This window comes from Oncorhynchus mykiss, chromosome 18 (genome assembly GCF_057628025.1).
Source record: "Oncorhynchus mykiss isolate SJ-2025 chromosome 18, ASM5762802v1, whole genome shotgun sequence".
In the NCBI taxonomy this organism is placed as follows: domain Eukaryota; kingdom Metazoa; phylum Chordata; class Actinopteri; order Salmoniformes; family Salmonidae; genus Oncorhynchus; species Oncorhynchus mykiss.
The window spans coordinates 58,443,946-58,458,228 of record NC_143039.1 but is presented as its reverse complement, the minus strand read 5'-3'; the positions used below and the strand labels follow the sequence as shown (position 1 = coordinate 58,458,228).

General features: G+C 46.0%; 1 protein-coding gene across 1 annotated transcript in view; it reads left to right on the top strand.

Annotated features, from left to right (window-relative positions):
• The window catches only part of thsd7aa (thrombospondin, type I, domain containing 7Aa), a 151,227-nt gene that overhangs the window by 55,301 nt on the left and 81,643 nt on the right, over nucleotides 1-14,283 (top strand). The window contains exons 2-3 of the mRNA XM_021572358.3: nucleotides 10,218-11,298; nucleotides 13,934-14,182. Coding sequence (XP_021428033.3) covers nucleotides 10,218-11,298; nucleotides 13,934-14,182 — 1,330 coding nt within the window. The remainder of the gene's footprint in view (nucleotides 1-10,217; nucleotides 11,299-13,933; nucleotides 14,183-14,283) is intronic.

Here is a 14,283-nt window from a genome sequence, read left to right as displayed (position 1 = left end):
CTGTTCTTTCTGCTACGGCATGGTGAGCGGTCCCGGAGCGCCAAGTCTAGGACCAAAAGGCTCCTTAACAGCTTCTACCCCCAAGCCATAAGACTACTGAAAAATTAATCAAATGGCCACCAGGAGTATTTACATTGACCCCCCACCCCCTTTGTTTTTACACTGCTGCTACTAGTTGTTTATTATCTATGCATATTAACTTTACAAATTACATAAACGCACATAAACCCACCCACATTGACTTGGTACTGGTAACCCTTTATTGTTATGTAATTTTCTTGTATTACTTTTTTTTTAAATTTAATTTAAAAAAATTATATAAACTCTATTTCTTGAACTGCATTTTTGGTTAAGGACTTGAAAGTAAGCATTTCACCGTATTTTTATTTTTACATTTTTTATTCACCTTTATTTAACCAGGTAGAATAGTTAAGAACAAGTTCTCATTTGCAACAGCGACCTGGCCAAGATAAAGCAAAGCAGTTCGACACATACAACAACACAGAGTTACACATGGAATAAACAAACATACAATCAATAATACAGTAGAAAAATCTATGTACAGCATGTGCAAATGAGGTAGGATAAGAGAGGTAAGGTAATAAATAGGCTATGCAGGCAAATTAACTACAATATAGCAATTAAAAACTGGAATTGTAGGATGTGCAGAAGACGAATGTGCAAGTTGAGATACTGGGGTGCAAAGGAGCAAGATAAATGAGTAAATAAATACAGTTTGGGGATGAGGTAGATTGGATGGGCTATTTACAGATGAGCTATGTACAGGTGCAGTGATCTGTGAGCTGCTCTGACAGCTGGTGCTTAAAGCTAGTGAGGGAGGTAAGAGTCTCCAACTTCAGAGATTTTTGCCGTTCGTTCCAGTCATTGACAGCATAGAACTGGAAGGTGAGGCGGCCAAAGGAAGAATTGGCTTTGGGGGTGACCAGTGAGATATACCTGCTGAGGCGCGTGCTATGGGTGGGTGCTGCTATGGTGACCAGTGAGCTGAGATAAGGCGGGGCTTTACCCAGCAGAGACTTGTAGATGACCTGGAGCCAGTGGGTTTGGCGACGAGTATGAAGCGAGGGCCAGCCAACGAGAGCATACAGGTCACAGTGGTGGGTAGTATATGGGGCTTTGGTGACAAAACAGATGGCACTGTGATAGACTGCATCCAATTTGTTGAGTAGAGTGTTGGAGGCTATTTTGTAAATTACATCGCCAAAGACGAGGATCGGTAGGATAGTCAGGTTTACGAGGGTATGTTTGGCAGCATGAGCGAAGGATGCTTTGTTGCCGATTCTAGATTTCATTTTGGATTGGAGATGTTTGATGTGAGTCTGGAAGGAGAGTTTACAGTCTAACCAGACACCTAGGTATTTGTAGTTGTCCACATATTCTAAGTCCGAACCGTCCAGGGTAGTGATGCTGGCGAACGGTTAAAGAGCATGCATTTTGTTAGACTTGCATTTAAGAGCAGTTGGAGGCCACGGAAGGAGAGTTGTATGGCATTGAAGCTCATCTAGAGGTTAGGTAACACAGTGTCAAATGAGGGCCAGAGGTATACAGAATGGTGTCGTCTGCATAGAGGTGGATTAAAGAATCATCAGCAGCGAGAGCGACATCATTGATGTATACAGAGAAGAGAGTTGGACCGAGAATTGAACCCTGTGGCACCCCCATAGAGACATTCGAAATGGTCGGTAATCTGTCTGTTAATTTGGCTTTCAAAGACCTGAGAAAGGCAGGGTAGAATAGATATAGGTCTGTAGCAGTTTGGGTCTAGAGTGTCTCCACCTTTGAAGAGGGAGATGACCGCGGCAGCTTTCCAATCTATGGGAATCTCAGACGATATGAAAGAGAGGTTGAACAGGCTAGTAATAAGGGTTGCAACAATTTCGGCAGATCATTTTAGAAAGAGAGGGTCCAGATTGCCGAGCCCAGCTGATTTGTAGGGGTTCAGATTTTGTAGCTCTTTCAGAACGTCAGCTATGGGGGAGCGCAGGGCTGTTGACCGGGGTAGGGGTAGCCAGGTGGAAAGCGTGGCCAGCCATAGAAAAATGCTTATTGAAATTCTCAATTATTGTGGATTTATCGGTAGTGACAGTGTTTCATAGCCTCAGTGCAGTGGGCAGCTGGGAGGAGGTGCTCTTATTCTCCATGGACTTTACTTTACAGTGTCCCAGAACTTTTTTGAGTTTGTACTACAGGATGCACATTTCTGTTTGAAATAGCTAGCCTTAGCTTTCCTAACTGCCTGTATATATTGGTTCCTAACTTCCCTGAAAAGTTGCATATCATGGGGGCTATTCGATGCTAATGCATAATACCACAGCATGGTCTTGTGCTGGTCAAGGGCATACAGGTCTGGAGTGAAACAAGGGTTATATCTATTCCTAGTTCAACATTTTTTTAATAGAGCATGCTTATTTAAGATGGTGAGGAAGACACTTTTAAAGAATAACCATGCATCCTCTACTGACGAGATGAGATCAATGTCATTCCAGGATACCCCGGCCAGGTCGATTAGAAAGGCCTGTTCGATGAAGTGTTTTAGGGAGCGTTTGACAGTGATGAGGGATGGCCGTTTGACCGCAGTCCCATTACGGATGCAGGCAATGAGGAGGTGATCGCTGAGATCTTGGTTGAAAACCAAGTATTTGGAGGGTGATTTGTTAGGATGATATCTATGATAATTTGTGTGAGATTGAGGGCATCAAGCTTAGATTGTAGGATGGCCAGAGTGTTAAGCATGTCCCACTTTAGGTCACCTAGCAGCACGAGCTCAGAAGATAGATGTGGAGCAATCAATTCACATATGGTGTCCAGGGCACAGCTGGGGGCAGAGGGTGGTCTATAGCAAGTGGCAACGGTGAGAGACTTGTTTCTGGAAAGGTGCATTTTTAGAAGTAGAAGCTCAAATTGTTTTGGTACAGACCTGGATAGTGAGACAGACCTCTGCAGGCTATCTCCGCAGTAGATTGCAACACTGCCCCCTTTGGCAGTTCTATCTTGGCGGAAAATGTTATCGTTAGGGATGGAAATTTCAATGTTTCAGGGGGTTTTCCTAAGCCAGGATTCAGACACGGCTAAGACATCTGGGTTGCCAGAATGTGCTAAAGCAGTGAATAAAGCAAACGTAGGGAGGAGGCTTCTAATGTTAATATGCTTGAAACCAAGGCTTTTACGGTTACAGAAGTCAACAAATGAGAGCACCTGGGGAGTAGGAGGTCCTGGATTAACCGCTACATCACCAGAGGAACAGCGGAGAAGTAGGATAAAGGTACGGCTATAAGAACTGGCCGTCTAGCACGTTCGGAACAGAGAGTAAAGGGAGCAGGTTTCTGGGCATGGTAGCATAGATTCAAGGCATAATGTACAGACAAAGGTATGGTAGGAAGAGAGTACATTGGAGGTAAACCTAGGCATTGAGTAATGATGAGAGAGATATAGTCTCTAGAGACGTTTAAACCAGGTGATGTCATCGCATATGTGGATGGTGGAACAACATGGTTGGTTAAGGCATATTGAGCAGGGCTAGAGGCTCTACAGTGAAATGAGACAGTAACCACTAACCAGGACAGTAATGGACAAGGCATATTGATATTAGGGAGAGGCATGCGTAGCCAAGTGATCGTATGGGTCCAGTGAGTGGTTGGGCTGGCTGGAGACAGGGCGATTCAGACAGTTAGCAAGCTAGCAGTTAGCAGGCCGGGGCTAGCAAACTAGCATAAGGACCTTTAAGGGACATCGCCATGGGGGAAAGTCTGTTTTTGTCTCCTCGTGCGGTGACATCGAAAGACCAGTCATGGAATTAGTAGGGTTCCAAGTAGCAGATCGATCCAAGTCCAATTGGCAAAATGGTTATAGTGGTCCAAGAAACTGGCCGATGGATCAGCTAACAGTCCAATATGCTATAGATAGCTAGCAGGCCGCGTTTAGCAGAATGGGTTTTCAGGGGACGTTGCACTTGAGGGGCCTGTTGGGATCCTCAGGCAGATTATATCAGTATTCCAGTCGTGAAAGATCGGCGGGGTTCCATGCCCCGTACCAGCAGTAGAAGGGGTCTGGATATTGTAGCCGAGGAGTGGGCTACAGGAGTAGCCCAGGAGCCCTAGCCGGGAGATGGGTCTAGCATGGGCTAGCTCCAGGCTAGTTGGTGCTTGCTCCGGGACAGAAATGTTAGCCAGGAGTAGTCAACCCGAGTTGCGGTTAGCTAGCTGCCATGATCCAGATGAAAAGGTTCAGAGTTTGCGATAGAAATCCGGGGATATGGACAGGAAAATAGGTCCGGTATGCTCTGGTTTGAAACGCATTGTACGAACTGGCGATTGCTTTCCGAGCTAAAGGTTGGCCGCCAACAGTGGTTAGCTGACTGATAACTGATAGCTGGTAGCTAGTTAGCTAGCTAGCTTCAGTTGAGGTATACCAGTTCGGAGGTAAATATAAATACTTTAAAAATAAAAGGAGAGTATTTTGAAGTTGAGTTTGAGGAAAAATATTAAAAAGAATGTGAAGAAAAATATGTAAAAAGATATATACATGGGACGAGACAAGACAAAGACAAAGACGTGTGATTGCTACGCCATCTTGGACATCTTTAAGTATTATCTACATTTGTTGTGTTCAGCACATTTTTTTTTTTATGATTTCATTTTATTTAATGACTACATAGTTTCAGACTGATTGTCCTGTCTACGTGCCTGTCTGGGGTGCTTTATCGGGTGGTCAGTTAGATGTTATTGTACAGTTCTTTTAGGGTCTGATTTCCAGAAACAGATTAAGCCTATTTCTGACAGAGCTATACTTAACCTGTGTTCGGGAAACCCTCTTTACGGATATAGAAACAACGTCTGGTCATGATGCTTTTACTGATGCCTAAACACTAAAGCTTTACAACATGCTATGAGGCTGTGTTTCTGGCGTAGGCAGACTAATACCTGGGGGCTTGTTGTGACTAAGTTCTCAGTTTGTGCTTTAGGGTCGGGAAGATATTCCTTGTTTCCATTTTAATGGAAATAATGGACATAACATCATCTCCACATGGGGACATGAAGTAGATGGTTAATCTGAAATCCCTGACCTTTTCACAGTGTCTTTATCACAGGTGTGTGTTCAGCATACAGTAGGAATACAGATTGACTAGCCTGATGGGGTTCCCCTTTTCCCCCCATTTTCCCATCTTCTCCATCCACACCCTATGGTGAGACACACACACACACACACACACACACACACACACACACACACACACACACACACACACACACACACACACACACACACACACACACACACACACACACACACACACACACACACACACACCTCCACCCAAACCCTCTGGTGGGGTGCAACACCGCACACTGCTTTCCATTTCCCTGGTAAATGCCACCGCCTGTCCTCTACCAGGCACCATGGGAGGGAGGGATAGGCGGAGGAGTGAGGGATGGAGAGAGGGGAGAGGGACATGTAAAAGTCATCCCATTACTGGGGCTGAATTTTCACACTGATCCAATTCTTTTTTAGCTGTCAAGAAAGCAACTGGGGATATGAGCATGGGGACAAGTCCCTCTCTCTCTCTCTCTCTCTCTCTCTCTCTCTCTCTCTCTCACTTGCGCTCTTTCTGTCTGTCTCTCTCCTCTCTTCCTCTCTCTTGCCCTTCTCTCCCTCCCTCTCCTTCCCCCCAGTCTCTCCCCTCCTCCTCTCCTTCCCCCAGTCTCTCCCCTCCTCCTCTCCTTCCCCCCAGTCTATCCCCTACACCTCTCCTCCCCCCTAGTCTCTCCCCTCCTCTTCTCGGTTCCCCCAGTCTCTCCCCTCCTGTGGTAGCACAACGAGGGCCTTGGTTCATCATCTTATCAGTGAATAACAGGGTGTTGAGACACCAGCATTACAGCCTGTTACAGCCTGTCTCCAAAGGCAGAAAAACATCACTTATTTCCCTCAAAAGATGACCTTCTCCCTCCTATCGATTCAAAGCTGTCTGCAGAGAGAGGGGGATTAAAACGAATAAACAAATAAAAGGATTGTGAGTAATTGATTTGTCTGGTGATACAAAATGCGATAGTGTGGCAGGAAAATAACTGCTGAGGGTAACGACTGGGGTGTGTGAGCAGCAGAGGGGAATCATTTGCAAAGATTAAAGCTGTGTGTGGTGTGTTACTGGAAAGGCAGAGAAACACAGAGCTAAGTCAGGAACGTGTGTGTGTGGTGATGGTGGGGAAGATGAGTGTACTTATAGCCACGCAAACATTAGGGCTCTAGGGCTGTGGTTCTAAGGACTGGAACATGGCCCAATAATTGGCCAGGGAGAGTCAGACTTCACTCACTCACTCACTCACTCACTCACTCACTCACTCACTCTCTCTCTCTACATCATCATCATCCATCTCTCTTCACAATAGGCTCCTCTCCCCCCTCCTCTCTCCCCTCCTCTCCCCCCTCCTCTCCCCCCTCCTCTCTCCCCTTCTCACTCCCTCTATTTCGGTATTTGCCTTTCAAACTAACCGTCAATCTCTCACATCCCCCACTTCTCTTCTTTCTTTCTCTTTTGCTAACGTGTTCTGTGTTGCCCCCCTGGGGTGGGTGTTCCTGGTTGGTCCGCCTGGGGTGGGTGTTCTAAGGGGGGCTCGAGGAGAGAGGATTGGCTGATGTATCACACCCCTTGTACCCCTCCTCTATGCTGTTAGAGGGCCCTTATTTCCTCCTGGCTACTCTCAGTGGTTGACAGGGGACGCAGGTGTGTGTGTGTGTGTGTGTGTGTGTGTGTGTGTGTGTGTGTGTGTGTGTGTGTGTGTGTGTGTGTGTGTGTGTGTGTGTGTGTGTGTGTGTGTGTGTTTGTGTGTGTGATGGAGGGAAGCAGGCCAATTTGAGCTGTTCTCCCCTACTCACTCCCACTCTCTGTCATACTGTGGATAACCATATCACCCACTGACATGTTCATAAATTACTGTGAACACCTGCAGAGTGGGGAGCCTCTGAATCCAACCCCCCCCCCCCCCTCCACACACACACACACACACACACAAACACACATAGCGCACACCCTTCCCCTGCAGAGGCTAATGTGTCACAGCTGTAACATGTTCTTCTTTAGAGAATAGAGTGCTGGGAATGCTTAAACCCCTTAGCTAATCAGATGCCTCTTTTGTCCTTTCTCTCAATTATGAAAATCAATTTAGTGTTGATTTCTTTGTGAAAGGCCGGTCAATCGCGCTTTCTCTCACTTTCTAGCAAGGAGTATGTTACAATGGCAGCCACAAATGTGTATGTGTCTATGTATATCTGTGTCTATGTGTCTATGTATCTATGCAACTATGTATCTATATATCTATATATATATGTATCTATGTGTCCATGAGTCCATGAGCTCAAGAGTCCATGAGTCCATGAGTCCATGAGTCCATGTGTCCAGGAGTCCATGTGTCCATGTGTCCATGAATCCATCTGTCCATGAGTCCATGTGTCCATGTGTCCATGTGTCCATGAGTTCATGAGTCCATGTGTCCATGAGTTCATGAGTCCATGTGTCCACGAGTCCATCTCTCCATGAGTCCATGTGTCCATGTGTCCATGAGTTCATGAGTCCATGTGTCCATGAGTCCATGTGTCCATGAGTCCATGTGTCCATGAGTCCATGAGTCTCTGAGTCCATGTGTCCATGAGTCGATGAGTCCATGTGTCTATGAGTCTGTGTCCATGAGTTCATGAGTCTATTAGTCCATGAGTCCATGAGTCCATGTGTCCATGTGTCCATGTGTCCATGAGTCCATGAGTCCATGAGTCCATAAGTCCATGTGTCCATGAGTTCATGAGTCCATGAGTCCATGAGTCCATGTGTCCATGAGTCCATGAGTCCATGAGTCCATGTGTCCATGAGTCCATGAGTCCATGAGTCCATGAGTCTATTAGTCCATGAGTCTATGAGTCCATGTGTCCATGAGTCCATGAGTCTATTAGTCCATGAGTCTATGAGTCCATGTGTCCATGTGTCCATGAGTTCATGTGTCCATGAGTCCATGAGTCCATGTGTCTGTTTGTGTGTGTGTCTCAGTGGCAGCAGCAGCGGCGGGGCCGTCTCTTGTGTCGAAGGCAGTTTCTTGCTAGGTGTTATTGATGCGTATCGACCGGCCTCTCTCTCTACTGCTAATTCAGGCACTGCTCCTTCCGCTGACATTTTCATCACCATGGCTGTGCTTTACTGAGTCAAGACATAAAGCACTGCTTAAAACAGCACGTGTCCTCCTTCCTCAGACTCCTCTCCTCTCCTCTCCTCTCCTCTCCTCTCCTCTCCTCTCCTCTCCTCTCCTCTCCTCTCCTCTCCTCTCCTCTTCTATCTTTCTGAACCTGCTTGTCATGAATCACACATCCCAGGCTAGTCTATTCTATGTCAGGCAGATATAGTGGCCTACATTGGAACTTTGTTATTTAGTCTTCTCTGGTAAGAAACAGTCTTGTAGCATAATAGGGCGAACATATTCTTGCTTGTGTCTGGTTTTCAGGTAGCCAAACGTGATTGTGCAGCAATTAAAGCTTTTCATTCATAGAGATTTCCCCTGTGCTGAACCTCCGGCAGTCAATCAGTAGTAGTTTACCATATGCGTATAATCGGGCATACAGCAAGACATGCAGATGTACACAAATATGGAAAATGTATGAATCTCTTGGGGGAAATTATTACTTATGTCTTCTTGAAGTTATCTGACCCTTAAGACAACTCCCAAATGACAAACCCAGGTTGACTCCTTCAGCTTTCAGCTCTTAGCTTTGCTTCCTTTGTGATTCCTCCCCCTGTAGGCTACACTCACCCTTGCCTAGTCCCAGATCTGTTATGCCTACTCCTCTGGTTGTTATTATGCCTTGTTACACAGCAATAACTGATCTGGGACCAGGAGTCAGTAAACCCCACTCTGTGTCCTTGTTACAACAGCCGGCACTCCTCCCTGGCTCTGCTTAGATAGATTACTGGGACACCAGAGAGGTGGGGAGATGCAAGGGAAAAGAAGGGGGTGGATGGGAGAGCCCGTGGTAGTTCGTTGAGCTAGGAGGAGAATACCTCTGACTCTGACCCAGTTCCGTAATACAGATTCATCTGAGCAGCTTGCCCTCTCACACAGTAAGCTACGAAGGCTCTCCCTCCCCAGCCTCAGCTTTCAGAAAGGCAGGCAGCCCAATCCAGCAGCAGCACTGCAAGCTGCTCAATCCAACAACATCAAACAGAGCTCAAATAAACTAGCGAAGGGCCCTCCCCACCGCTAATCCTCACTGATAGAATAGTAGGGCTGTCCTTCAGCACCACAAGATGGGCCCACATTGCAGTGAATCCTGTCCAGCCGGAGATTGGCGGAGCTTTTCTTTCGGCACCTCAAACACAAGCACATCAGCGCTGGTGATGTCATGGCCTGATTGTACCATTATTAGAAGCCCTGCTTATCCTTCATGCAGAATTGATAGATTGATTGACTGACTGTTTATGCCAGGGTAAGCCAGGTTAGGTTATTCCTCAGTGACCTCCCTCCCCACTATACCTTCCATCTTCTACATTTCCTGGGAATATTGATCCAGTCAGAGTGGTAATGCTGCCCTGACTCTGGGCTCTCTGTCTGCCTGTCATGTACCTACTTGGCGTTTTATGCTCGAAGGGGATGTTTGCCTAGACCTTTAATTGCATTCTCATAAATCCTAGAGGAAGGAAGTGTATCAGAAAATTGCACTTGGCGGAGTGATTTAATTGCAGTGGGAGGAGTGATTTGGAGGAGTGATTTGGCGGAGTGTGTGTGTGTGTGCGTTATTTATCAGGAAGTACTTATTCTTCCTCTACACGGCACTTTGGTTGTTTCTGTTGGATTACAGTTCTTAGAAGCACTTTATAAACTTTGACTAATAGTCCTCTGGTATAGCAGCACTAGAGAGCTTGGTCTTCTGGGCTTTCAAGGGGCTTTGATTAACAGGAAAGTCATATGGAGAGATAATGCAAAGTCCTTATAAACTGCCCTCCGACTTTCGACCAAGTCTTGAATGGCAACATTTAGACGGAATGTTAGAAGGACTTTTACACAGTACTCATAGTGATTCACCGCTGTACAATAAAATCTGACTGTTAGGAGCTGAGTTACCTCCACAGTATGCTTTCCATTTGGATAATATTCTGACTAACTGCTCTGATAGTACATCCTTCAGTTGAACTCCCTGTGACCTCACTGTCTCTGTTTCCCCAGGTCCATGGGGCCGGTGTATGGGCAGCGAGTGTGGCCCAGGGGGCAGCCAGAGCCGGGCAGTGTGGTGTGCCCACTCTGAAGGCTGGACTACCCTTCACACCAACTGTGACCAGGCCGAGCGCCCAGAGAACCAGCAGAGCTGCTTCCACGTTTGTGACTGGCACAAGGACCTGTATGACTGGCAGCTGGGTGCCTGGAATCAGTGCGTGCCCGTATCCATGCGTAGCACCGGGGTGATCCAGCGGCCAGCCGTGTGTCTCCACGGCGAGGAGGGCATCCAGACACGCGAGGTGGGCTGCGTCCAGAAAGCGGATGGCGTGCCAGCGGAGGATGTGGCGATTTGTGAATACTTTGAGCCCAAGCCCAGGCTGGAGCAGGCCTGTCTGATCCCGTGCCCACGGGACTGCGTGGTCTCCCAGTTCACCCCATGGACTTCCTGTTCAAAAATGTGTGGCACGGGTCTTCAGAATCGTGTCCGTTTTGTCCTGGCGCCGCCCATGTTCGGGGGTTCGGCCTGCCCTAACTTGACAGAGTTCCAGATTTGTCAGCCAGGTCCCTGTGTGGGCCCAGAGAGCCTGTATAGTCTAAGGGTGGGATCCTGGGGTCCCTGCTCTGTACCACTCCCTCGCACGGCCAGGCAGGCTCCAACTCTTAATCAAGGTAAAGATGTGGCTGTCCCTCGCCGGCTACGCAAAGGCAGAGAGGGTAAAGAGGGTAAAGAGGCCAAAGAGGGCAGCGAGGTGCCCACCCCACGCCAGCCTCGTCTGAGTAAAGAAGAAAGGATGAAAAGAAAGGAGGAACGAAAGGAGGGAAGAAAAGGCAGACAGGCAGCCAAAGAAGGGCGCAGGAAAAACAAGGAAACAGTCAAGGAGCGGGTGAGAGAGCGGGTGAGAGAGCGGGTGAGAGAGCGGGTGAGGGGGAGGGGGAGGGTGAAAGACCCAGAGACCAAGGAGCTGATCAAAAATAAGAGGAACAGGAACAGACAGAACCGACAGGGAGGGAAGTTCTGGGACCTGCAGGTTGGATACCAGACCCGGGAGGTGACCTGTGTTCACAGGAGCGGCAACACTGATGCACTCAGGTAAGTCGTACTTATAATTTATAGTCTCAGTTACAGTGCCTATGGAAAGTCTACACCCCCTTGGATTTCTTCACATTTTATTGTGTTACAAAGTGGGACTAAAAGGGATTTAGTTGTCATTTTTTGTCAACGATCTACAAAAATACTCTAATGTCAACGTGGAAGATATATATATATATATACATATACCAGTCAAAAGTTTGGACGTACCTACTCATTCAAGTTTTTTTTATTTTTTTACTGTTTTCTACATTGTAGAATAATAGTGAAGACATCAAAACTATGAAATAACACAAATGGAATCATGCAGTAAACAAAAAAGTGTTAACAAACAAACCAAAATATTTTTTATATTTTACATTCTTCAAAGTAGCCACCCTTTGCTTTGATGACAGCTTTGCACACTTTTGGAATTATATCAACCAGCATCACCTGGAATGCTTTTCCAACGGTCTTGAAGGAGTTCCCACATATGCTGAGCACTTGTTGGCAATTTTTCCTTCACTCTGTGGTCCATCTCAATTGGGTTGAGGTCAGGTGATTGTGGAGGCCAGGTCAGCTGATGCAGCAATCCATCACTCTCCTTTTAGGTCAAATAGCCCTTATACAGCCTGAAGGCATGTGACAGTCCAAATAAGTGCAAACCAGATTGAATGGCGTATCGCTGCAAAATACTGTGGTAAGTGTGCCTTTAAATCTAAATCGACAGTGTCACCAGCAAAGCACCCCCACACCATCAAACCTCCTCCTCCATGCTTCACGGTGGGAACCACACATGAGGAGATCATCGTTGACCTACTCTGCGTCTCACAAAGACATGGCAGTTGAAACAAAAAATCTCAAATTTGGACTCATCAGACCAAATGACAGATTTCTACCGGTCTAATGTCCATTGCTCGTGTTTCTTGTCCCAAGCAAGTCCCTTCTTATTATTGGGGTCTTTTAGTAGTGGTTTCTTTGCAGCAATTCGACCATGAAGGCCTGATTCACACAGTCTCCTCTGAACACTTGATGTTGAGATGTGTCTGTTACTTGAACTGTGTAAAGCATTTATTTGGTCTGCAATTTCTAATTAACTTATTCTCTGCAGCAGAGGTAACTCTGGGTTTTCCTTTCCTGTGGCGGTCCTCATGAGAGCCAGTTTCATCATAGCGTTTGATGGGTTTTGCGACTGCACTTGAAGCAACTTTCAAAGTTCTTGAAATTTTGATTGACCTTCAGTAATGATGGACTGTAGTTTCTCTTTGCTTATTTGAGCTGTTCTTGCCATAATATGGTCTTGGTATTTTACCAAAAAGGGCCATCTTCTGTATACCACCCCTACCTCGTCACAACACACCTGATTGGCACAAACGCATTAAGAAGGAAAGAAAATCCACAAATGAACATTCAACAAGGCACACCTGTTAATTGAAATTAATTCCAGGTGACTACCTCATGAAGCTGGTTGAGAAAATGCCAAGAGTGTTTAAAGGTGTCACAAATTCAAAGGGTGGCTACTTTCTGGAATCTCAAATATAAAATATATGTTGATTTGTTTAATAATTTTTTGTTTTCTACATGATTCCATATGTGTTATTTCATAGTTTTCATGTCTTCACTATTATTCTACAATGTATAAAATAGTAAAAATAATGAAAAACCCTTGAATGAGTAGGTGTACCTGCCACAGTAAAACGAGTCCTATATCAACATAACCTGAAAGGCCACTCAGCAAGGAAGAAGCCACTGCTCCAAAACCACCATAAAAAAAGCCAGACTACAGTTTGCAACTGCACATGAGGACAAAGATTGTACTTTTAGAGAAAGGTCATCTGGTGTGATGAAACAAAAATAGAACTGTTTGGCCATAATGACCATCATTATGTTTGGAGGAAAAAGGGGGATGCTTGCAAGCCGAAGAACACCATCCCAACTGTGAAGCACGGGGTTAGCAGCATCATGTTGTGGGGGTGCTTTTCTGCAGGAGGGACGGGTGCACTTCACAAAAAATGATGTGGATATATTGAAGCAACATCTCCTGACATCAGTCAGGAAGTTAAAGCAAATGAGTCTTCCAAATGGACAATGACCACAAGCATACTTCCAAAGTTGTGGCAAAATGGCTCAAGGACAACAAAGTCAAGGTATTGGAGTGGCCATCACAAAGCCCTGATTTCAATCCCATAGAAAATTTGTGGGCAAAACTGAAAAAGTGTGTGCGAGCAAATGAGGCCTACAAACCTGACTCAGTTACACACCATTTAGTGAAAAACAAATGAAAAAAATGCTCCTGGAAAAATTCCTGGTGGAAAATAAATTAGAACAAAGAGTAATCAGCATTAAGATTTGTATCTGTCTGTAAAACTGCGTACATCTACAGTATACTCAAATATTTGGTCCTGTCTCAGATTTGTGTTGCTTTGGGTGAGAGTATCTGCTTTATGACTAAAATGTAAATGCAGATGTAGGTTTGTAGAAAAGGCACATTGCAAATTCAGAGTGATTTCAAGTGGATTGAAGCTAACTGCCGTGCTCCAGTATTGGATTTTGCAAACATGTTTAGGCCTTATTTGAACACCTTGCCTCATTCCTTTGACCAAACACCTTCACTGATTCCATTGTAATTAATTAACCTCTTGCCTCTTCCCTCCAGCCTGTGTTCTCAGGAGTCCCTACCAGTGACCTACCAGGCCTGCGTCCTGACCAAGGACTGTGAGGTGAGCGACTGGACCGATTGGTCGCCCTGCTCCAAGGACTGCTATGAGCTCAACGGGCCCACGGGCGAACACACACGCACACGCCGGGTACACCTGCTCCCCGTGGGAGGAGGGGTGGAGTGCCCCGAACTGGAGGAGAAGGAACCATGTACCCCTCAGGGAGAAGGGGTACCCCCCTGCATCGTGTAAGTACTCTATCACCCAACGTGGAAAAAAATGTGTGATTTCAATCTCTTATATGGATGTTTATGAACAGTATAGGAATTGTGTTATTTGTATGCTGTAC